Source organism: Papio anubis, chromosome 7 (assembly GCF_008728515.1).
Source record: "Papio anubis isolate 15944 chromosome 7, Panubis1.0, whole genome shotgun sequence".
Lineage (NCBI taxonomy): Eukaryota > Metazoa > Chordata > Mammalia > Primates > Cercopithecidae > Papio > Papio anubis.
In genome coordinates, this window is record NC_044982.1 from 138,923,801 (window position 1) to 138,949,867 (window position 26,067).

The 26,067-nt window shown below is 35.8% G+C and overlaps 1 protein-coding gene across 6 annotated transcripts; it reads right to left on the reverse strand.

Annotated features, from left to right (window-relative positions):
* Positions 1-877: 877 nt before the first annotated feature.
* CTXN2 (cortexin 2) lies at positions 878-26,048 on the reverse strand. 6 transcript variants are annotated; one of them, XM_031668733.1, is made up of 4 exons: positions 11,399-11,618; positions 10,862-10,974; positions 10,279-10,578; positions 878-1,496 (listed from the first exon to the last, which is right to left on the reverse strand). In XM_031668733.1, the coding sequence occupies exon 4, from the start codon at positions 1,437-1,439 to the stop codon at positions 1,194-1,196; it is 246 nt and encodes an 81-aa protein (XP_031524593.1). In that variant the 5' UTR covers positions 1,440-1,496; positions 10,279-10,578; positions 10,862-10,974; positions 11,399-11,618; the 3' UTR covers positions 878-1,193. The 6 variants fall into 6 exon arrangements, with proteins under 6 accessions (XP_031524593.1, XP_031524595.1, XP_031524596.1 ...); XM_031668735.1 differs by having other exon boundaries at positions 11,510-11,614; XM_031668736.1 differs by lacking the exon at positions 10,279-10,578.
* Positions 26,049-26,067: the final 19 nt, after the last annotated feature.

The window sequence follows — 26,067 nt, forward strand, 5'->3', positions numbered from 1 at the left end:
GCTTCTTAGGGTTTGAGAATATTACTGCTACTGATGAGGACAATAAATAATGATAGCAAGGTATGTTTAGATACTGTTTTATGGTTTACAAAATGCTTTCACATTCATTATATCTAATTGGCCCTCTCAGTATTCCTGAAGATATGCAGGATAGGTTTCTTAATTCTTGTTGTGGAAGATAGGTTCCCCTTAGGTAACTTTCTGGGTCATAAAGCTAGTTCTTGGCTAAGCTAACATTAGAATTCAAATCTCTGAGTTTAGGCTCCTAATCTGAAAAACTTTTCATGATATCTTAAATCCTCATTCGTTTCAGATCTCTGGATTTTCAGGTACATTTGTAGCACTCATAGGGCACTAGAATTGAAAAAGATGTTAGCACTCCTCTTCACTGAAGCTCACAGAGATTAGATGACTTACCCATTAGAGCATAGCTGTACTGGTGGCACAGCTGAGACTGTCTTTGTTTCTGCTTAGAGTACTCTATCCACTAGGTCATGCTGGAAACTCCCTTTTAAATTTTATTTATGCAAGGGGTAGGGGAGGGAGCATCAGTATGAGTCAGGTCTGGTTTGGATTGCAAGCTATGGGATTTTACTGCAAGAGATTCGACAAAGAGGACAGATAGGAGGGTCAGGGCTCTGTGAAATTTGGGGACCTTTAGGGCCTGTGACTACTTGTAGGCTTTGGGTGTTAGATTTTTGAGATATTTTTTCACCTGTGAATGTTTTTGACCTATGGCTATCATTAGACAAATAATATTTTGATTATTCTTTGGACTAAATTCTCTGTTTCAGACCTGACTTACTAAAGCTAAAGGGGTCTGAGTCTGCAATGTGGAGGGGGTGCCTGGGCTTTGCAGAAGGGAGAGAGCAAGATGTCTTTAGCACAGTTTATTAGCACAAGAAAGGAAGCAGAAATTCAAGGCAGTTGTTCACGATAAGAATAAAGATGGTAAACATTGCTGCAGCAATCCTTATGCTCTATTCATTGGAAACCTCTAAGTGGGAACAGAGGAAAGTGACGAATCCCAACGATAGTTTATCATTTACACAGCATGGTGAGGAAATTAGTCACAGATGTTTATTGAATTCACTGAACAAAATGAGCCTCTCTCCCACACACTCAAGGTAATTACAATTGTATCCAGAATGTGTCCCAATGGCGCAACCATAAAAACCATATAGCTGGAACTCTCACGCGAGCGCATATTCAAATGTCCCTTTATCAAACTCTTCAACTTCATCTTCCCATGTAGAGGAAGGCATGCTACTATATGGGTCTAGCAGGATTTTGAAGCATCTGATAATAAGAAGTCCCAAGAAGATACACAAAATCCCAACAAAAGCAAAGCCAGTTTTTTGCTCCAGAGTCAATGAGAAAGCTGATACTTCGTTGACACTCATCTTAGCTGAAGAGTTGCCACAGTAGGTACTACTCATTATTCACTGGCACATTGTTGTGGCTCTTCACAATTCCTTCTGGAGTCAACTCTTCGCCTAGGTGCAAAATTGGACTCAGTTTAGTTTTACCCTTGTATGGTGTTGGGTAGGTTGTTGCTTATTAAAATCTGACATTTTTCAAACCTTCTTGACTTAACTCACAAAAGATGTTTGAAAACATCATCAGATACAGATCAGAATCAAATTAGCATTGGAGGTGCTATTTCTAACTGTTGTCATTGAAGAATTACCTTTGTGGACACATAAGACTGTGCTTACATACTCTAAATAAATCAAGTATGAAGGTGAGTATTCAAATTATCAGCCCTAAAATCTTTTGATTCATTGCTAGACAGTTGGATAGCTGCTTCTTTGATCTGAATTGTCATCTAATTTTCACCTCATATTTGCACGCTAGGTGGATAATATAAATAATCATAGCATGTAAGTTGCTCAAGCTGTTTAAAGTCCATACTTCAAGGTCTATTTCCAGTGCCATTTTGACTGGTATAGATTCTGATCCTTTTAAACAGATATAATGACTTCTTTTTTTTCACCCCCTTAGGTTTCATATGTATGTATTTACATTTTTTTCTTCACTACCACTGGATACACTAAGTGTCAATTTCTTAAAGAGAGGAATTATGTTTTTAAAATTACATGAATGCAGGCAGTGCCCAACAGAGCAGCTTGCAAGTAATAAGCAGCAGTGGCTATGGCCATTAGCCACCTCCCCACCATCTCCATTAGCTTTCAGAACACCCTAAGTAAACATAAAATCCAAGTTAAACAGCATGCTTTCTCTGCAAATTCAACTTCAAGACAAGCTCCCCAGTCGCCCTCCCAACGAGATTTCCACTCCTAAGTCCCTGTTGTGCTGAGATTCTAAAACTAACACTAACACATTCAGAAAGTATATGTTGAACTGAAACAAAACAGATTTTTTCCCGTTTGATGTCTTAAGGTAGTTAAGTGAATTAATTACAAATAAAGATAAATTTAATTAATCAAATAATTACTAATGTGCAGCCACCTTTTTTGAGAGGACTGTCACCAAATAGCTTTTTATCCAATAACTGCAAATAATAGATTGTTGGTATTTTCTTTTTTATTGTTGTTTTTTCTGATAATTTTTAAGAATTATATTTATTAAAATTACTGACCCTTGAGATTTGTTTGCTCCTAATTTTCAGGAAACAACTGAGACAGAATGAAGGATGGAAGGTAAGGAATGAAAAAAGAGAGTAATAAAAGCAGGTCTTGTAGCTTTCAAAGTTATTCTGCAAATGATACACCAACTAATATCCATCAATATTTTGTTTTATAATGATTTAGATTACAAAAAAGCTCTATCCTCAAACCTTAAGTGGCAGAAATATTCAATAGTTATGGCTTATGTTCATTGTTTGATTTTTTGTTTAGTAAAGGGAAAAATATTGTTCAAACCCCTGTTGAGTTTCTTTCCACTAAGTCATTTTTTGTCCTAATCAATATAGTATAGTGAAAAGACTTTAGTTTTTTAAATATAGGGACACTTATTGGCTGAGAATCATCTTCTGGAAGATTGAGTTCTTGTTGTGGTATTTATCCTGTAAAAGGCACAGAAGATTGAATTGAATCTCTAATGACTCTGAGACTTAACTGGAACTTCTTTTGCTGACTAAATGTCTAATTTTCTTGCTTTTGTCAATTAAAAGTCATTTGTTAAGATCCATACACTCACTGGATCATTTATTTAATGGATGGAGAAACTAAATAGCAGGATGTTTCTCTATGGAGATGCTGGACCAAGGAGATGATTCAGCCAACTAACTTGTCCATTTATTATTTTTACTAGAGCATAACCTTGCTGGGCTACACCATGTGGATATTTCAGGGGATATGTGGGTAAGATGAGGCAATAAAAGTGGTTTATTGATGGACAATGGTTTCCCAATAGATTCCCTTCAACGAAGGACTTGTTGCCCAGCAGCAAGGAATGTTGCCAGCAAACAGTCTTCAGCTGTCAGTCCCTTTCACCATTTGCCTTGGTTGCAGAGAGCTGCTTCACCCAAAGTCATGGCCCTTCCCAGGGGAGGCCATACTCAATAATTGATTATATAATAGTATAAAGGCGTGACCATCTTGTATCAAAGGGAGACAACTCTAAAATCTATTTTAGCTTCAGAGTTCTATATGGGGTCAGCGGAGACTGTCATTGGGTCCATAGCACAGTTCAACTTCTGGCCACTCCTGTTTTAGTCCCCACTTTTCCATGGCTGTGGAGCCCAAGGACAGTCCTCAATAAAAATTCAGCAAACTAACCTCTGTCTCAGAGTCTGGCTTCTGGAAAACCCTACCTTTAACAATTGACATCACAAAAGTTAAAGCACCTGGGCAGTTTTAATGATCTGTTCATTTTTCAATTAGTTCTTTTTGTTATCGTCTAGCAGCAGCCTAAACTGATTATAGTTATGATGTTAGCTAAATTTATTTAGGTGTTTTGAAAATGCATAATGTAGACACAGACACAGTATCATAGCTGATTGTTGAAGGAGTTAAGTCTGTTGGCTCTTAACCAGTGATTAATCCACTACACTCTTATTTTTCTTAAAACCTACTAACCAACCAAACAAACCAACAAAAAGAGGCATTGTTTTAGAGGCAGCAATAAAACATTCTTGTCATTTGTTACTATTAGTTTAAAACAAGGCATATTCCTAGTTAGAACAAAATCTTTTTATACTTTAGAATATAATATGTCCATCATACACCAAATAATACTTTGTTCCTAGAGCTTTAGATGATATGTAAATTAATGAGTTATTTATTGTTTTTAAAGGGAAAATAATTACTTCTCACATAATGATCACAGTTCCCAGCACACTATAGGTATTCAATAAATATTTCAATTGAATTAAACTAAATATATTGAAGAATATATTTTTTGAGGAATAAAGTCCTTCAAATAAAGTTTTGTACAATACTCTAGTTTTTAGATATCCAAAAAACATGAAAATACATTTAGTTAAAATGAAAATTTTTATTTGATTTCAAAAATTGGATTTGAAAGTATGTATAAAAACTCAGTAGCTCTTTCAGAATTCAGTGTTTTTGTTCTTTTCTGTCAAATTTCCTTAGCATTCTTAGACTCACATCATTTTTAGAATTTAAAGGTGGAGAAAACAGATCTTTCCTAACAACCTTGGGAGTTTCCTTTTGTTTTCTAAGGAAAGATATATGGCCATCATATATTCTGGCATTAGTTTGTGCCAGGAAGTACAGGGTTAAATTTTGCATTCCACTATAGTGACATTGGTTAGCTTAAGATTTCTGGTATAATTACTCCTTCTTTGTCTGTCCCTGCCCTCTACATTACTTGACTGTTACCCTTAGCTAAGAAGGTATTGTAAGATACTTCAAAGGCTTTTGGAATCAGGTAAAGGCATAAAGAATGAATAGATATGCAGAGTCACTGTTAATGAATAAACAAAGTCACCATTTTTATACTACCTTGGAGGAATAGATGGATGGCTGTTTCATGGCTTTGAACATAATTTATAAGCACTCTGTGTCTCTATTATTGGTACAAATATAGGAGCAATGCAGTATAACTAGGGAAAATGCTGAGAAGTGACCAAAAACTTTCAGAATGCTGTTAAGAAATCTAAAGAGCTAAGTGAACTTAAGGTGATATATAATACTATTTTAATTTATTCATTAACCAAATGTATATTGAGTATCTGTTAGATGCCAGTACTTTTCTTGGTACTAGAGTACAGTGGTGAACTAAATAACAATGTGCACCTGCCAAACTGAGGGTTATATCCAGTGGTGAAGTCAGACACAATTATTTAAAAATATCCCTCTCTATATATCCACATCTATATATTAGACCAGGTACTTATAGTCATAAAGGCTATGAAAGAAAGCAAAGCACATTAAGTGGAAAGAGAATGATGGTGGATAAGCGGCACTTCTTTAGTTAAAGAGGTCAGCAAAGGCTTCCCTAAGAAGACAATATTTGCCCTGAATGATGTCTAGAAGGGAACCATGGAAATATTTGGAGGAATAGATTTGAAATTTGTGGAAACAGCCTTTACAAAGGCTTTGAGGTAGAAGGGTTTCACATACAACATGCTCAGATCAAGAGATAGACCAGTAAAAGATTAAGCCCTTTATTTGCACAAGATGGTTTAATGTTATCAAATAACAAAAAAAGGCCGAACTACTTAATCTACTTCTGTCTTTTTAACCAATATAGAATGGGTTTTAGAAATGACACACATACACAATCAATCAAACAATGTAAGCAGACAATACTTTAGTAGAATAATGTTTAGCCACATTAAATGAGTTAAAAAATCTCATGATCAGATAATTTATAACTTGGAGCTATACTTTCAAGACTTTTGAGAAATTACAGACCATGAAAGAGCTGCCAGAGGTAAGGATGTGGACAAATGTATCAATTTTCAAGAGGAGTAAGGGGGAATTGTAAAAATTATATATTGGCACCTTGGAATAGGTCTTTGTTGCAAACCCATAATTAATTATTTAACAAGCAATTTGTCAATATTTAAGAAGTCATTAAAAGTTAACATGAGTTTAATAGGTAATGCCAATGCACTTCCTTTTCAAAAGTTTACTACTAATATGATGAATCAGGGAAATAGCATGGACATGGTTTAGTTATTTTGGCAATGCATTTAACAGTCTCCCATGATATCTTTGTGGGGAAGACATGAGATATGCCTGGATACTAGTGTTTTTATGCAGATTCATAGATCTGAACTACCCTAATAAATATCAGGTTCTGTAATCATGGACATGGGTCTCCAGTGTGATATTACAAAGGTTTCACTTTATCTACACATACTTTTCAGTGTTTTTGAACAGTGACTAAGTTGAAGATATTGAAGTGAAGCTTATTACATTTGACAAGGCTTGGCTGAAATATGACAGTACGTGGAATAAAGACTCAAAACAATTCTGATGCCTAGAATTCTGGGTTGAAGCTAGAACATAAAATTTAATAGAAACACTTCTAAAGCCCTTTGTTTAAGTGGGAGGGAAGGAGATGCACCAATTCCAAACAGGGGAGATAATGACTTGGCAGTTCATGTAAAATAAATCTGTAATCTGCAATTAATCGAGTTAGCCTGAGCCAAAGATATGAGGTGGTGGCTTATAAAAGCAAATGTCTTAAATTGAATGGGGGTGCAAATGATAGAAAGTAATAACATTATTATAATGTGTCAGGCCACATATAAAGTAACACCGCATATATTCACTATACTTTCACTGAAAAATGTTTATTGGGTTGCTAGTATGCTCTAGTAGACATGGACTCCTCTACTCAAAAAGATTCCAGCTAGTAAGGGAGAAGAGCCATGTACACACAAGGAAAAAAACAACAATGTAGGCTTCTACAAAAGCAATAAAAAAGGAAGAGGAAACAAACTTGTATTTAAAATCTACTGTGTATCAAATACTGCTTTACATATATTATTTTATTTAATTCCCACAACACCCACATAATGTTGATATTATTATCTTCAACATCTTGGTGAAAAAAAAAAAGAAGATCCAAAAAGGATAAACAAGTTTAGATGAAATCAAGATTTCACCCATTGAGGGATCAGGAAAGTTTTTCTTGCAAGAGATTGTATTTGAACTGAATCTTGAGAGACAATGATTCAGATCTGTGAAGAAGAAAAGAGCATGACAATAAATATGAAGGCAAAAAGTACTGGATTTATTCACAGCACAGTGAGCAATTTGGTACAGGCAAGGGGGAGTATGGGAAACAAAGCATTGGAAAAGTAGATTGGATCCAAATTGTGAAATATTTTGACTGTCAGGCTAAGAGTTTGAAATTTATTTGCTTAAAGGCTGAGTGGCTTGATGATGAGACTGAAATAGACATAATTTTGAGGGAGAGAGCATCATGGGAAAGAAAGAGTTCAGGTGAGAAGCAATGAGGGTCTACACTAGGGAGTAGATGTGTGAAAGAGGGTAGACGTTGGAAAATATTTAGAAAAATATGAGGGATAGGATTTGGAAAGTAGTGGGCCCATGGAGAGAGAGGCATCAAAGAGGACTCTACACTATTAAGCTCTGACAAGTGTAAATATAGTGTTTTTATTAATCAAAACAAAGAAAATAAGAGCAAAGTATAGACTTAGAAAGTAAATGACGAGTTTATTTCTGGACTTGGTGAATTTGTGGTACTCATGTGTGATGCATAGTAGGTACTCAATTGTCAGCTTTCAATAAATTAATCCAGATCATTTTGTCTAGCATAAAATTTTTGATGGGAGAATATTTTAAGGTATTGCTGTCGAATAAGGTTTGTGTAGAAGACTCTATCCAGGATGGAGAGAGTCCAGTATATAGAAATATTTGCAAATCAAAACTTAATAGAATTGTTGAGCTTTGTCTAGGAAGGGGAAGACCAAGGAGGACAATAGGTAGACTCAAATATTTGAAATATTATCTTGTAGAAAGCCAGAAGGACTTGTTCTAGATTGATCCAGAGAGCAATTTTACTGTAATTCCATTAAAGTCTATTTTCTGTTACCACAAAGGATTAAAGATGGAAGAAGCCTAGCAAGGAGCTTCAAGGAATGCCTCTCCTACAAGGAGGATCTCCTACTGGAGTTATATAAGATGAATCATGAGTAAATCTGTAGCAGAAAATTCACCTATAATAAAGGAGGCTACGGTTTCTAGAAGGAGGAATTAGCAAACAGTGTCAAATTCTACAGTGGTGATGGAAACTAAGCACTGAAAAACAGGGTCTTATGGTTGGCATTCAGAATTATTGCATCATTATAAAAATTTAGTTTAGAGTCTAGGAGGGACACTAAATTGAATTGGATTTAGAAGTGAGGGGTAATGAGAAAATGGAGTCAGGTGGTAAATAAACTTGACAGAAAGTAAGTTTTAGTCGGTACAGAAGGTTAAATCATAAGATGAATCACTTTCAATAACAAAGACATGACTGCATATTCAGTTTTTAAAGGAAGAGCTACGTAAATTTACCTGGGTTCAAAGAAGTGTAAAATTTCCATTTTTAACCAAAAAAAATGGGTTGAGAAAGAACAAATGTTTTATTAATGTCTTAAAAGGGAAAACGGGCTTTTATATTTATCATAAAAGTATACTTCATACTAAAGATGAAAACAAAATACAGGTCAAGGAGAGCAACTGAAAAAGTAATATTCAAAGGCTGATTAAAAAGTCTGCCCATTGCTGTAGGCTGTGCCTACACAAGCAAATAGAAGTAAAAAGTTAAGCAATTGCCTAACAATGTGTTCAGCAAATAGATGGTTTTGGTAATTTAAACCATATATGTAGCAGTTGAAATACCAGTATTTCAGGCCTAAATTTTTCAAACAATTGCCCAAACTTTCCATTTTACTTGCTCCGTGAAATGAACAACTTGTCTCATTTCAACACCAAATCAAAAGCTTTTGAGAATATACTGTTGAGTGTGCCAAGTCTTCTGCTTTTCTATTGATACAGAGCATAATATGATATAAAAATATTGTTAATAACAAAATATTGTTAAAAACAAAAGTCTCCAGTTATAAAACTGATTCATTCACAATTACTAAGGTATTCAAAATGCTCAACAGTTATAGATAAAATATGCATTTTCACTTTCTCTAATTGCTGGAAGAGCTCTTCACAACAGACACTGTAATGCCTAGCCCTGGAGAAGCATCATCTTAATATCCTGTTTACTGGGGAATAGAAAAAGAAAGAAATCTGAGAAAATTTAGATTAATTTACAAACCATATATTTTTAAAAATCCATGTAAAAATAGTTTAAAAAAATGAATTTTCAAAAATAAGTAGAATGTAAAACTGGGTAGTGGTAAAAATTATTTGAAATATATTACACCACAAAACTGGGTAAAATCAACAATGCAGTTTAAATATCAGGATCAATATATATAATGATTAAAATATTTAAGTATCTTTTAACACTACTGCTGCAAATGATAAAATACTGTCTTTAGCCATATTCACTGGAATAAATGGTTAGGTACTTTGGCAATGAGTAACTTGGTTGAAATTACTTCACGGCAATTCTCAGGCACTAAGATTTCTAAGTACTGATGAGTCATAAGATTGGGCCAAGGGTGTTCCTGTAGATATCAAATAGCCCAAATCTCATGAAGTTGCTTTGTAATTAGCAACTAGTAAGTAAAAAACAAAGTCTTACTATGATCAGTACTTACAAACCATATCTCTGTAAGTAGTTAAGCAAAGATGATAGTATTTTTATACCTGATATGCAGCCTTTCATATTCATGAATATCTTAGTGATGTTTATTTCTTCTGTGAAATAACCTTACTAGAGATATAAAAAAACACCTTTCAGATAAAATCATTTAATCATGCAACAATGCACAATTACAGAAACCAATGTTAAAAAGTGTGTACCCATTAAAGAAAGATCCTCCTGTGCTTTATTTTAATCAACAGGTTTTTCCTCTTGTTTATTTCTCTAGTAATGGTATTCCAAACAATAAACCTGAAATAGTAACTATTAGAGTGGAATATGATGTTCTACGTAGAAAGTATTTTAGCACTGGTCATTAGATATAATAATCTCTACTGCTAATGATGACATTCATAATTTCATGAAGTAAGACATATAAGAAAACCCAAGGTTAAAAAATAATGAACCATTCCATACATATACACACTCCACACAAAATATAAAGGTTATTATATCCCAGTAAAAGAGAGAAAAGAAGCATTATTGAAACCACATCTGCACAGAGGTAGTTAATCATTAAGAATCGAATGTGTTGGAATCAAAGGAAAACCTTAAATTACTAACCTAGATGTCTTCATCATGGTGAAATGCATAAATTTCAGGGCTTTCCAGAGGTCCCAAACCTTAGGATCTGCCAGAATCCACCCCAAACCCTCAGATTTCAACCTTAAGAGAATTTCTCTCTTAAGATAATCTTTGGATGGCTCAAGGACTCTGACACTCAATCTTTCCAACGCACTGAGAAACCTGGCCTGAAAATTCTCCAAATATCTCATTAAAGAAACCTAGAGCATCATCATCATTCTGCGTTGTTTGTTTCCAGGTCTCTTTCTACGTACTAAACCGAAGAAGCATGGAAACTTCCTGCAAAACATTATGGGAGAAGCATCAGCAATCTGCACGTACACAACACTTTTGCCCCGCCTGGCAGCCGCATCAGCAGTAGCGCTAGCATTACGGGTGCTGTTTCCCCTTTAGAATTCGAACTTATCAGACCTGCTGGCTCCCGCCCCCCACCCCCCGCTCTTTTGCTTCAGAAATACAAGAGAATGAGGACATATTTCTCAAATCGACCTGCATTTGGAACGCTGTCAGTTAATGCGGAGGGAAGGGGGAGAAAGTTACTTCGCAGACAGCGATGTCTCACCTTCCATGCTTGTTGCCATGGAGATGAAGTCCAGCCAGTAGACTTAAGTGTTGGCACGTTTGTCTGCGTTCGCTGATCGGTTCAGTAACAATGTAGAAGGCGTGTTCTGGAACCTGCGTGGAGTCACAGGACCCTGGTTAGCGCTTTCCTGGCCTAGAAGTGTAAATGTCTGTGTCTGTCGGTGAGACAGAGGACGTGGGCGCCCGCCGAAGTACGTGTGCGCGCGCGCGTTTGCAGGAAAACGTGCATGGATTTCTTCGGTGTGGCAGTGTGTAAATATTTGCGCTCGCATGTGTCTGTGACAGCGTCTGTGTGTGTATGTGAGACTGAAAGGAGGTGGGAGATGAGGAGGGAAAGGGAATCGGCTCCAGCAGCAACAGGCTCTATCTATTCCTCAGTTCTGCTAAAAGAAAGAGAGAGAGAGGAAGAAAAAAAATAGACGCTCCTTTTTTCCCCTCATAACACACCCTGAAGGTTAGCAATCAGATTTCATCACTATCTTTGTTTAGTAAGGCAATGGGGGTTTAATTGATTTACTGCTGAAATCCTTGTTTTGCTCTCCTTGCTGCATTCCTGGCTGTGCCGCGGGCATTTTGCTGTGCTTTGGTGACAGCCGTTTCAGTAGAACAGTAGGCACTAAATTCTTACATGTTTCTTCTTATCCGGTAAGGAAAATTCAGGAGTGAAATGTGTATTGGTTTAACCGGAGACTGTGTGTCGTTTGGAGTTCGTTTCCCCTACTCTTTCCCTTCTCCCTTCCACACAAACACAACTGAATCCCCTTCCGTTGCTAGGAGAAGGCGCCTAGGCGCTGTCCGTAGTGCTGAAATGGTGCGTGTTGAGACCCGGCTCCCAAACACAAGCTAGAAGACAACAAAATAGCAGCTAGAAAACGCTCTGATAAAGCCCTAGATAGCCGCCAGGTACGTTTTCTAAACAGTGTTGAATATGAAGATTCTAAACCTAACCGACATTGAAAGCAAGGCAAAGCAAAGCAACGCAAAACAAAACAAAACAAAACAACAGAAACCTTGCTCTTTATCCTTATTTTAGGGGTCTGGTCGTTTCAACAAACTCAGTTATAGGGTTCCCAATTCTATTTATGTTTTGCTACTCTATCCAGAACCTTCAAGTTGCAAGCACTTGTAGATCCCCTACAACCTTAATTATTCACCTTATAACTACTGGACTGTGAGTGGTTGGGGGAAATGTAGATACAGAATTGGGACATTCATCTAAAGAAAATAAGTTGAAAACATAATGTAAGTGTAACTAGATTCAATAACAAAGTGAAGACAAACTTTATGATTATTTAGAGTGTTTACTGATTTAGGAAACGTAATGGTCTTACAAAAAAATGGGCAATGTATAACTGGGAGTTCATAGAAGACCACATTTTTTAAAAGTTGTTTTTCGATTTGAAACTATTAAGATGTCCTAAAATGTAGGTGAACTAACTGCCCCCTAAGAAAGAGTGAAAGACATATCTTCTTCTAGGGACATTTCCATGGCCATGGTTTTATTGACTCTTTTTAAGCTTGCCAAGGGCCACATTCTTTATTAGCACTCTGGGCTAGAACAGTGCTTCTTGAAATATAACATGCATATGAATCTCCAACGACCTTGCTAAAATGCAGACTCTGATTCAGTAGGTGTGGGGTTGGGTCTCAGATTGTGCTTTTCTGACAATTTCCTAGGTGATGCCAGAGATTACTAGTTTTGAGACCAATTAAAGTAGCAAGATGCAGCTGGGAGTGGTGGCTCATGCCTGCAATCCCAGCACTTTGGGAGGCCAAGGTGGGAGGATCACCTGAGGTCAGAAGTTTGAGACCAGCATGGCCAACGTGGTGAAACCCTGTCTCTACTGAAAATACAAAAATTAGCTGGGTGTGGTGGTGGGTGCCTGTAATCCCAGCTACTCAGGAGACTGAGGCAGGAGAATCGCTTGAACTCAGGAGGCGGACATTGCAGGGAGCTGAGATCCTGCCACTGCACTCCAGCCTGGGAGACAGAGTGAGACATTGTATCAAAATAAATAAATAAAAGTAGCACAATGCTAGAGATATTGTATTCTGGCAAGGCAGTCAGTCATAGATTGTGGGAAAGGAGATCATTTTATTCCATCTATTATTCTATGTATGCTTCCAAAGTGTTACAAAAATAATTTATTCAAAATTAGCTCAGAGACTAATCATGTAAACATTTTGTCTGTACAATATTAACAATTTTTTATGAATTTGATTCCTTTGATTTTGATTTTGACATTGTCTGGACTACTGGTACAGTTGACTCTGTATTTCCATACTATGATCTACAATCCTTCATTCTCTTTGCAGGCCCAGCTCAAGGGAGCATAACTAAGTTACATGATTCTGCTGAGGATGTATGAGCCCCACTCCAATAATTTATTATCATGGTTGGAAACTGTGACTTATCATTTTATGACTTGAAATATGGCTCCATAGTGAGTGCCCATGAAGCTGATTTTTAAAATCTGGATATTACGGATCTAATTCTCACCTAATTTAAAAGGTAGAATAGGGTTCTTGTTTCATAGATCATTTATATGAATGTTGATTTGTTATGTCATTGACTTCATACACACATGCTTACATTTTGAAGGTTGCTAGTGTTTCCCATTAATGCTTCTGAATTGATGCCAAAGGAAAGCATTGACTATAAATTAGGTTCCTTGGTATTAGTTGGTGTATGACCCTGACCCTTTTCAAGCTATAGGAAAGATAATGATGCTCTCAAAAGTCTGCAAAATGGCTTATTCAGGAAAGCATAATGGATTAAAAATCCATTAGGTTCCACTTTCTTTGCTAGATGCTGAGATACAAAGATAAATGAGATTTGGTCTCTGCCCTTGAGGAGATACATGGCAAAATAATACGGCAAGTTCTACAAAGTTCTATACAAATACAGATTAATATGCTATTCATATTTTATTAGCCATTGCCAAAGAAGGGATGAAGAATTGCAAAAAGGTAAAACACAGAATAATTGTACTTCAGGTCCTTGCCAATATCTGCTGCCCAACTTTTCCAAAAATTTGCTGAAAGACATGAAATATACGAATGCCTTTCTAAAGCACATGTGGATAACCTATACTTCTGGAGCATCTGTGATTTATTTTCAGAACAATCCAAGTTATTAGAAAGGTAAATATGTGGGTGGCATTGTTTATAACTTCCCCAAACAGAATTGCCTTTACTATGCTTTGACATTATGCTCTCAGCTTATATATAGTAATTCTATATGAAACAGCTCCCAGCTTACACAATCTGCTCTATATCTACTACAGAGTTGTTACTAAAATCTTGGTCAACATATAACTTACTATTTCTTATATAAAGATGCCTAATGGATTTAGATTTCATAGACATATCCCCAAAAGCATTTCTTTCAATACCAGTTTAATGAATTGAACTTTCATACATCTCTTCCTCACTTAAATCAACCCAGGGTAAAGTGGTATGTTCTGTTCTTACATACAGTGAAAATGACATAACTAATTAAAGTTAGCATTTATTTTAGTTACCAGGGATGTCAGAGTCAAATTAACAGCTGAAAATGAATAACTAGGTAAGACCTTAAGGCTTTTATATCTCTTCTTTTTTTTTTTTATCACCTTAACTACTGCAATTTTGATTTCTCAGGTAATGATAATATTATTTTCTTTTAGTTATCTGTTTTAATGTGTGATCTCATGTAAATGTCCTCATAAAATCAGAAGTGGAATAAACAAATAAATAAATAAAGTAAATTTCTCTACTTTTTGATTATTGGGTGAGTATATATGGTTGTTTTATAAATTTATTTTAAATAGGATACTAACATACAGAAAAATGTGTCATCTAATTAGCTATGAAGATAAAAATCTAAACTATAATGAGGAAATATTAAAATGTCAAGATGACAGAAGAATTTTTTCAGTTTATATAATTATAGATCAGCTTAATTTCAAACCCCTTTGTTACCCTGTTGCTATTTTTATACTCTAAATAGTGTCCCTTATATGACTAAGACTTTTTGTTATCTCAGAGATTGGAAGTGTTAATTGTCCACCTTGTTAGAAGACATGGTAACCATAGGAATTTAGAAAGCATGACAGCCCCACTCTAATGAATATATTCTAGAATAAGATTGTCACAAAGCAACTGAAAACAAGAATTTCCTCTAATAACTGAGCTCAGGATTCTTTTCAGAGGAAAATTTAGCTTGCATAAATTTTTGCCATCCTGGCTCTAGTTGACTTCTTGCTGTCAACTGTTGCAAAGTGAGATCACCTTTACCTCTTTAACCTATTAGGCCAACATGTTACTTTCAACTTTTCAGGAAAATCTACTTTTTGTTTTGCTGAGGTTTGATTACTATTCCTTAACTAAAATATTTTAATGTGGCTGTGCTTTTTAATTTGAATATTGCTATTGATTCAAACATTGGATAGCATATCTTTCAAATGTGAAATTTTAAAACATGTATTAAATACAAATATAAATTAGTTTTGGTATAACCATTTTTTAAGATAATCCAATGCTTTTTTGGCTTTAGATGATGTTAGGTAATTAGCTATATTCAAAAGTCAACTCTTTATTTTTCAAAAAATGAATTCCTGTGTATTTGAATGCTATTTTTATCTACCCATGTCTTTTTTGTCTACAGACACAGTTTTAATCATTGTTTTGAGGGGAGGAATAAGAATGATTTGAAATTTCACTCAAGAAATATATATGCCCTTTCCTAAAAATACATATATATACGATGTTTTGCCTACAGCCTGTGTATTCATGGATCTCTGGAAGTTCATTTTATAATCCCAAGGTAATCCAAAGAGCCTACCGAAAAATCTGCTGTAAAATGAATGTGGTACATGATCTCATTCCCTGTTTTACAACTAAGTATTGAATGGCTTAACTCCTACTTCTTTTTTGAGATGGAGTCTCCCTCTGTCGCCCGGGCTGGAGTGCAGTGGCTCGATCTCTGCTCACTGCAACCTCCGCCTCCTGGATTCAAGTGATTCTCCTGCCTCAGCCTCCTAAGTAACTGGGATTACAAGCACATGCCACTGCTCCTGGTTAATTTTTTTTTTTTTTTTTTTTTGGTATTTCAGGTTTTGGCATGCTGGTCAGGCTGGTCTTGAACTCCCTGACCCCGTGGGATCTGACTCCCACTTTGGCCTCCCCAAATGTTGGGATCACAGGCGTGAGCCACTGCGCCCGGCCAACTCCTACATATTTTAAAGCTACCCCATTAGCTTTCTATTTTTTCCCTTTGGAAATCTTTCTTTAGGGTCATTTTTACCATCTGATATCTCAAAAGTAAGCCAAGGCTGAATGTGCTGAAATAGGATTAGAGAGTACAGTAATAGGATAATTAGATTTGATTAGAAAATGACTGTGTGGGATTTTGTCAACAGTGAAGAAATTATCTAAGTATGTGGACTCCTAAGTGAACTGAGCATGATGACACTTTAGTGTAGTTAATGATCTAATGCTGGTCTGGTTGATGAGTCCCATTGAAAATGAGATGCTATGTTTTCTGGTAAACTTTTCTGCAAAGAAAAATGTACTAAATGTTTCAGTTCAGAGTGATCTATTTAAATGAAGTTTCATTTAATTGCTTTTAGTTTTACTGCCCATAAGCCTTTAATTGTTTCATTCAAAGTGTACTTTAAGCCCTCTACTATATTTACTGTTGAATCTAATGAGTATGAGAGGGTACCTTGGGTACAATCTCCACGAATGTGTGAGCCATAACTACGGTATAATGTATAGAGATTAGCTTAAGTTATTTTGTTCTGCTAAAGATAGAGAAACAAGAGCAGTTTTCTTTTCTATCATAATGTATGCTTCTGTAATAGGACTCAGTTAAAAATAATTGGCAAATAGGAATGTCAATGGAATGTGGAAATCAATTGTTTTATACATGATTTGCACTAGTACATTAATGTTTTGATTACGAAGTAAAAGCAGTTGCACTCTAAGTCCACTAACACAGCTGAAGGTAGTAAGCTGTGGAGGAAAGTAGTCCTATATACAACACCCATTCACTCCTCCTTTTTCCTCTTGGCTTAATTTGACCACATGCTCGGTCTTGAAAATGCTTATTGCACAATTCTTCCTGATCATTGTGCATTTGTCCTTGTTTTTGTAACTCAACCTTTGTTTTATTTATCCCATCATTCTTTCTTAACTCAAACAAATTTGTGAAGTTCTAAATATATTGAAATATAAATCGTAACTTTTATTTTTAATTGTGCTAGCATTTTCTTAGCTTTGTAAATGTTTTTGCAGTGCTATGGTTGTGATGTTATGTAAGTTTTACACTTTTTTCTCCAACATAAAATTTTCCCTAAATCTTGCCAGTTACTTTTGTTATTGAATAGACTTAATTTTTTTAGAGCAGTTTCAGGATTACAGAAAAGTCAGAAAGTACAGAAAGTTCCCGTATATCTCCCACTCCTTTTCTCACAGTTTCATTTGTTATTAACATCTTACATTAGTGTGATACATTTGTTAACAATTGATAAAACAATTTTGTTACATTATTATTAATTAAGTCCACAGTTTACACTAGAGTTCATTCTTTGTGTTTGTCAGTTCTATGATTTTTGAAGTCTATAATGTCATATATTCACCATTATATTTTCAAGCAGAATAGTTTCACATTTCTAAATATCCTCTATTTATCCCTTCCTCTTCCCCTCATAAACCCCTGGAATCCATTGATCTGAAAACTGTCTTGTAGTTTTCTCTTTTCCAGAATGTATGTATAGAGTCATATAGACTCTGTTGCCCTTTCAAACTGGCTTCTTTCATTTAACAACATGCATGTAAGCTTCCTTCATGACTTTTAAATGAAGAATGCATGTTCTTTCATTTAACAACATGCATGTAAGCTTCCTTCATGGCTTGATAGCTCATTTATTTTTTATTGTTCAATAATATTTCATTGTATGAATATACCACAGTTTATTTATCTATACACCTGTTGAAAGATATCTTGGTTACTTCCAATTTTTGGCAATTATGAATAAAGATACTATAAACATTTGTGTGCAGACTTTTGTGTGGACATAAGTTTTCGATTCGTTTCAGCAAATAACTAAGAGCATGATTGTTGGATTCTATGGTAAGAGTATATTTAGCTGTGTAAGAAATTGCCATACTGTCTTCCACAGTGGCTGCACCATTTTGTATTTCCACCAGTAATGAATAAGAGTTCCTGTTGCTCCATATCCTCTTCAGCATCTAGTGTTGTCAGTGTTTTGGATTTTAGCCATTCCAATAATATACAGTGGTTTCTCATTATCGTCCCAATTTTGAACTCCCAGGACATCTGATGTTAATGATAATTTCATATGCTCATTTTCCACTTGCATATCTTCTTTGTTACGTGTCTGTTCAGATTTTTCCACTCTTTAATTGGGTTGCTTGTGCTCTTATTGTTGAGTTTTAAGAGTTCTTTATATATTTTGGATATAAGTTCTTTATTAGATATGTGTTTTGCAAAGATTTTACTCCAGTCTGTGGCTTATCTTTCAATTTTCTTAAGTTGTCAGTTATTTTTAATGTATGATTTTATAGAATGTGAGTTATTTTCCTTTTTCGGGTTCTGTGTATTGTTAAAGAATAAACACTTGCATACTTGGTATCAGATTTCTAAAACTAGGCTAGCCAAATAAAAGCCACACCTCTCATTTTAAGCAAAGCTAAACTGAAGGAATGTTTATCTGGTGAGATGCAAAGACACTTTAGGTAACTATAGGAGACAATCAGAAAGAACTAAGGAGTGGCCTTCTTTTTCAATACTACCTAAAAGTCAATATAAAATAAATTGAAGTTATTGACTATTATCTAAAACAGTACTTACAAATATGAAGATTTTTGAGGAGAAAATATAAGCCTAATGTTCTGAGGACTGATGAATTGTAATAATGTTTTAGTCTACAGTAGTTCTACAGTAGTTCTTATGTGACTGTCCCCAGGACTTTAGACAGTGCTCAAAGCAAAGGCACTTGGGAAGAATAAGGTTTGATTTTTCAGAAATGTTGTTGATACTAGTTTCCAGAAATATTCAGAGTTCTGATGCAGAAATCTGGTTTGATGCACATGGACACTTATGCAAGCCTACATTTGCTGTGTGACATTGGGACTGTCAGAGCATCTAGACTGACAGTATTACCATGTAGTCTCTTTAGTAGCCTGAATGATATTGCAAGGAACTCATAATTGAGATTTGTTAATGGAGTCAAGAGAATAAGATAAGTCACAAGTATTTTTACATTATCTTATTTAGAAGTTCAGGCATTTTTAAATCTAACACACACAATGAATGAATGGATTCTTAAAACAAAACAAAATGGAGACCAGATTTGAGAATCCTCTGAGCAGACAAAACCAGTTAGGCCATGGAAGAGTAACTTAGGTTATTTCTTGTAAATACCTCTGACAATTCTAAGTAAAACTTAAGTTGTTTTCCAGAAATGGTATAAGGTGATGATTTTTAAACCAATCTGTTGTCTGAAAATCTCCACAGTAATGACAAATCACCGTAAAAGTTAAAGCTTCATTTTTGCTTTATAAGCCAGCCTATAATGCCATGCCTCTGAGCTTCCACTTACCATTTTCGGTTTGAGATCTCTCAGTTTGTAAGTTGTTGTTTCCTATGTTTAATTTACACATTTTAAAACATTTGATCTGATTTTATTTTTTACAGCACGACTGCACATATAGGATAACTGCCTCCTTTATACGTGAGTACCTCAGAAAGCATGCCAAATGGTTTAGAAACTGTGCCAAATATTACCTTTTGACACTCAGCATCGTTTTTGCCCTTCTAAGTTCTCTCTCCTATGAGACATTTCTTAAATTCTGTTGCTAATAGTATTCCAACCTAAATTCTACCAAGGAGAGGCACTGTTACAAAATTTGCAAGGAGGAAGGGAAAGAGAAGCCATCAACTTCAGTAGTGGCTGCAGGTAACTTTGTGGGTATAGCAAATGGCAGATGGGATATTAAGTCAGCAGATTCTGGACACAAGGAAGTCTTGAGACTTATCTTGTTGTTACAGGTCAGAGGGATCATTGGCCATGGTTCCTTGTGACTCATGCTCTTCCTAATATTTCAAACTGCAGTAATAGCTCCTGGACCTTTGCCCTCTCAGCCTTACTAATTGCTATATAAGCCTCTAAGACTTTGTGCATTAAATCCTTTCCTAGAGGAAACATCTATAGAGCTTGACTGAATGAAAAGCTTTCTTTTCCTGACTGATAAAAATAGCTAGAAATGAAAATCAGGGAAATATATCTTGTTTATATACATATTGCATTTTGCATATACACACATATATATATTCTGCATGTTTAAACAGTTTGTGAATTGAAATATTACATGAAATCACTTCAATCTACCATTTTGCAATACACCATGAAAAAATATCACATTAGTATACTACTGAAAAATCATAGCTTTCAACAAACTAGGCTCATAAGCAGCCATCAGGAATGGTGTGACCCTTGAGGAAAAGGGCTGTAATCCAAAAACAATTTTTGGATTCTGTTTAGTTTCATTAAATGGAGGACCACAGACAGAAAAGCAGTGGCAATGCCTAAAGGCAATGGAGGTAATTTTTCACCCTGAACACAAAGAAGTTTGGATGTGGGTAGTCCAGGGCTTGTCCAGTGACTTTATGAGGCCACCAATGTTTTAGTTTCCTGTCTTTCTCACCTGTCTTCCTTAGCTCGTGGCATTTGTATTCATACATGTTGACTCTTGGTTTCAAGATGGATACTTCACCCTTTAGCCTCACAAGAAGGCAGGTAGGCAAAGAGCTTATTAGGAAAGTAAAAACCCTCTGAAAATCCCTGGTGCACTACTCCTTATAACTAATTCGATAGAACTGTGCCTATCGTCACTCCCGGTATTTCAGGTGGGCATACTGCTACCCTAAACAAAATCGTGGTTCTACTAGTAAAATTAAAAAGGGAGAATGAAAATCATATTAAAAACAGCTTTCAGTGCTCTACAGCATAAAGCAAAAGAGAAAACAAAAGCCAATATAAATGATGTCTTCAGAAAAACATTTTTAAAGTAGTGTTTTTGTAACCACATGTAGAAAAACTATTGAAGGCAATAAGTCATTTAAATTAAAAACAGTCATCAGGATTGTGTTCAGCTGTGTTTAATAGAAAGTGACCAAATAGCAGCAATTGATCAGGATAGAAATGTATTTCTTCCTCTTGAAAATGAGTCTAGGGGTAGGAATGTCAGGGTTGTTATTGTGGCTTAATGGTCATCAGAGATCTGAATTTCACATATCTGTTCCACCATTCTTAGCAGTTAGCTTCCAATTCATGGTCTAAGAGGGTTGTTGTTGTTTACAGACATCATTGCTCCGTTTCAAGTTAGCAGCAGGAAGAGGCAATAGAGGACAAAAGGGCCATTCTTCCGGCTAAGTCAGTTTCTTCTAAGGAAACTTCTGTATGGTCCTTACAACATTTCTGTTTATATCTTATTGGCCAGAACATAGTCACATGGGTGCATGTAGCTGCAAGTGAGGCTAGGAAATGTGGGCTTTCAGTACTATTCACAGCTACCATAAATAAAAATTTTCTATCACCAAATAAGAAGAGGAAGATGGATTATGTCTGTTATCTCTGTCATCATCATTTACAGGATTATCTTCAAATATGCAAGACAGCATGTGGACTGAACCTTATAATTCATCACTCTAAGAATTTGATTTTCTCCTCCAAATGTTGTAATTGAAAATTAAGAATGATGTGCCTAAAAAGGGCAATTATTTAAATTGAAGACAATTTCTGATATGAAACAATCATTTCATTAATACCGAGTTAGGGCTGCATGTGGTGGCTTGTGACTGTAATCCCAGAACTTTGGGAGGCCAAGGTGGGTGGATCACCTGAGGTCAGGAGTTCAAGACCAGCCTGGCCAACATGGTGAAACCCTGTCTCTACTAAAAATATAAAAACTAGCCGGGTGCTGTGGTGTGCACCTGTCATCCCAGCTACTCAGGAGGCTGAGGGAGGAGAATCACTTGAATCCGGGAGGCGGAGGTTGCAGTGAGCTGAGATCGTGCCACTGCACTCCAGCCTGGGCAACAGACTGAGACTCCATCTTAAAAAAAATTGAATTAAGATACTAAACTGAGGATATTTAGAAACATTGCCATATAATATCCATGGCTTTGGATAGAGTAAGCTCAATTAATGGCATCATTAAACAGGAGGGAGTGGCTATGCCTATAGGAAGGAATGTAGGGCAGAGCTCCTGAGAATTTGCTCTTCTGATCTATCTTTTGATAGAGTTACTGGAGTGAGATTGAGGAAAACTCAGGGTGATTTAAGTTAAGAAATTAGAAAATGGTTAAAAATTGAGACTCAAAGATCTGGGAATTACGTAGGTCTTTAGTCTTCAAAGAAAAAATATGCCCCAATATTGCTTACAAAAATCAAAAGTAATTCTGTCATTAGACAATTACCCTAGGATTGTAAAGTTGAAAAATAAAACAATTATCTAAGGAAGTCTACCAAAACCCTTGATATTATCTGAATTATTTGAATAATTGAGGTAAAAGTGGAGTTTCTGCCTGGATTATTCAGATATTTGTCTTAATTCTAAACTTCACTTAGCTAGCTGGTAGAGACCTTTCTATAGGATGTATTTTTGGAATGCTAAATGCTAGAAAAAAAATGGACTCCTAAAGTAAGCAGAGCTGTGGTGTAATGAGGGTGTATGGGGGGTGACAGAGAGATAGGGAGGGAGAGAGAGAGAAAGGAGGAGGAAAAGAGAAAGAGAATGGTAAGTAGTTAATTGTCAGAATAAGATTAAACTTTACTTTGTATTCGATAGTAACCAATGTCCACATTTTCATCACAGGATGAACTTTTTATAAAAAGGGAAATACATATGTAGATTTCAGATATAACCCACAGTATTTTAAAAAGTTATGAATTTCTTTTTAAGCTTTAAAGAAATAACTTTTTACTTTGTAAAGTTTAGAAACTCCACGCCTTCAAATCCAGCAATTTAATTTATATAGTGAAGCAAATTGACTTAAAAATTATACTATACTTTTTGTTTTACTTCATATTGTTGGTCTTTGCCTTTTAATTCTTAAAGACAAAATAAATTTAAAAAAAAAGAAGAATGGTGACACCCTAGTTGCCACTCCATTCTCTTCTTCATTGGTAACAGAACCCTGGGCAGTAAGCCCAGCCCCCAAATTACTTGCCAACCTTCCCCACAGCTGAGTGTGTCATGTGACTAAGTTCTCGCCTATAAGTGGAAGTGTTGTGTGAGACTTCTGGATAGGCCCTTCTTTTCCAGACTCCTTCTGACCTACAATGCAGACAAGTTTCCTTGATCTCCAGCAGCCATCTTGGGTCATAGGGCAACCTTAAGAATGGAAGCCTTACACTAGGATGGTGAAAGATTAAGGTAGCAGGAACCTGACTCCATGATGACTGTGAAGCTACTATATATCCTCTGGGATGCTCCTTCTGCATTTATTTTACTTAAGAGAGTAAAAATGTATGTCGTGCTTAAGACACTATTATTTCTAGTTATTGTTACTAGCAGATGAACACAATTCCTAAGTGATACATATATTAAGGCATTAATTGAAAATATTTTGTGATTTCTAGGATTAAATGTCTAGATATGTGTAATAGCTTTCCCCTACCCCCACCACGTACACACACATAAACATGCATTCTAATTTGTAAGAAAGAAAACTAAGTGATTATTTGAAGTACCAGTAATATATTTTGTGCAATTGCACAGGATAATGCTTTTGCAATGTGAATCATGTGAAAATAAGAATTTGAGCATTACTTAAGAATTTTTCAAGGTACCTACATGCACTAAAAAATAGATAAATAAATAAAGAAATAAAAAATAAAACCAAGGCCAGGCACTGTGGCTCACTCCTGTAATCCCAGCACTTTGGGAGGTCGAGGCAGGCAGATCACAAGTTCAGGATATCAAGACCATCCTGGCTAACACGGTGAAACCTCATCTCTACTAAAAATACAAAAAATTAGTCGGGCATGATGGCGGGTGCCTGTAGTCCCAGCTACTCGGGAGGGTGAGGCAGGAGAATGGCGTGAACTTGGGAGGCGGAGCTTGCAGTGAGCCGAGACAGCGCCACTACACTCCAGCCTGGGCGACAGAGCGAGACTCCGTCTCAAAAAAACAAAACAAAACAAAAAAAGAAAACAAAATAGTAGAGAGGAAGACAAGAAAATACATAAATGGGATTCAGCAACAGAATATTAATAGTTTTTTTCTTTATCTTTTGCAATTAACAGCAAGAAAGGAAGGAAAGATCAATCTATTGAGCAGTCAGATGGAATGGTAAAGATTAATCATTCTCCTCCCTTCAGAAGTTGCCTTAATTCCTTGTCTTTTAAGATCCAGCTCTTTTATAAGGCCCTCACCAATTACAATTCCCTCAGTAGGAATTAACCTCTGCTCTTTATCAGGACTAGGGCTAAGCTACAGCGGGTGAGGCGTTTGTCTTGGGTACAAAATGTAAAACTCAGTAATCAAGATAAATATTTTAATGGAATATTTTCATTGGCAAACTAAGGCATGTGGGCCAGTCTCCTGTTTTTGTAAATAACGTTTTAATGATACTTTGCTTTTATTTGTATTATAGCACTCAAATAGTACTTTTTATATTAGTCCTCTCCCAACAGGGCTGTTCTCATTTTTGTATTCCTCATGTACCTACTACTCTGTTTGAAGCATAAAGGCCTCTTAAAAAAACCTTGCATTGAATTGATTAAAGGATTTTTGCAAGAATATATAGTACTAGTGATGGTGGGGTTCAATTTTCATCACCAAGTTCAACTATAGCAAAAGAATAACAGAATGATGACTATTTTGAAAGTACTTATAATTTAGTGCTGTGGGAAAAATCACTTGGCTTGTCTTTGACTAAAACCCTGCTAAGCTTAGGGAGATAGAGAATTGTGATATTACATTATGTTCATATAGCACTTTTTCCTACATAAAGTGCTTTCTCTTAATCCTCACCTCAATCCTATAAGGTCGGTATTGCTATCCTTATTTATTGTAGAGAGACTGAGAAATGAAGTGACTTGCCCAGGGAGTTATGGGCAAAAAGAGGCAGAGCTGGGGTTTTAACCCATATTTTGTCTATCACAATTGAATGCCCTTTCTGCGATTATAAATATTATGTCTCAGAGTTGAATGACAATTTATACAGCAACTACAATAGCATTCTCATCATTGAAATGTTCTGATTGTGTGTGTGTGTGTGTGTGTGTGTGTGTGTGTGTGATGAAGTAGCTGACCTTGGTATTTTTCGGTAGAGGGTAGGAAACTACACATTGAAAAGCCGAAGATGAAATTATGTTATTTGAGTATTACTTTCTAACTATAACTTTACCACCGATGTGTGTATGATATTCTGCAAAGTAAGTAAACTGTACATGTTTGCTTCTTTATGGAAAAAAAAAAAACATTTGGGAAGGCTTTTAAACTTTTCAGCTGAAAAAGGTTATGTCAATGTGAAATATTATAGTACTCAAGAGTTAGGAATTGATTAAATTTAACGGGTTTCCTTTTCATACTTAGGGGGAAAAATCTACGACTATATTTTAAAACTCTATATGGCAATTAAATTTGAGAGTGTAGAACTATTTCACATAGAATTTCCATCAGTATACAATAAACAATCAAAACCTCAAATATCCGTTATTAGCCCATCTAGTAGACGATATTTTATAATTATAGATTCCCCACATTGATTGATGTCCAGAGAAAAACTGCAGTCTTCTCTTACTAAGCTGATAGCTGAGTTCCTGGGAAATCCTCACCCCTAAGAACAAATACTTCTCAAAGAAATTCAAAGTCATTCATTTTGGTGAATCGCAATCAGTCATCAATAACTCTTTATGGAATGTCCGAAGGGTGCCTAGGCATTGAAATGGCAAGAGACTTATATTTGCTTCATTCAAAGGATTTCTAAAGGGAGTCTGAGGACTTGCAAGAAGTCTGTAAAGATGCATAGTGGTGTGTTCTTTAACTGTCCCTACCTGGAATGAATTGAACAGTCTGGGTGTTAGGGCTTTGGTGTCTAATCCCGCTTTGCAAGCGAAGACTCCACTGGTGCCAAGCGACAGGCGGGCTGGTGGGCAGACATGGCAC

What these genes read in the sequence shown, in the direction of transcription:
- CTXN2 (XM_017960596.3), bottom strand. Translation starts at nt 1,439, where the DNA reads ATGAGTAGTACCTACTGTGGCAACTCTTCAGCTAAGATGAGTGTCAAC.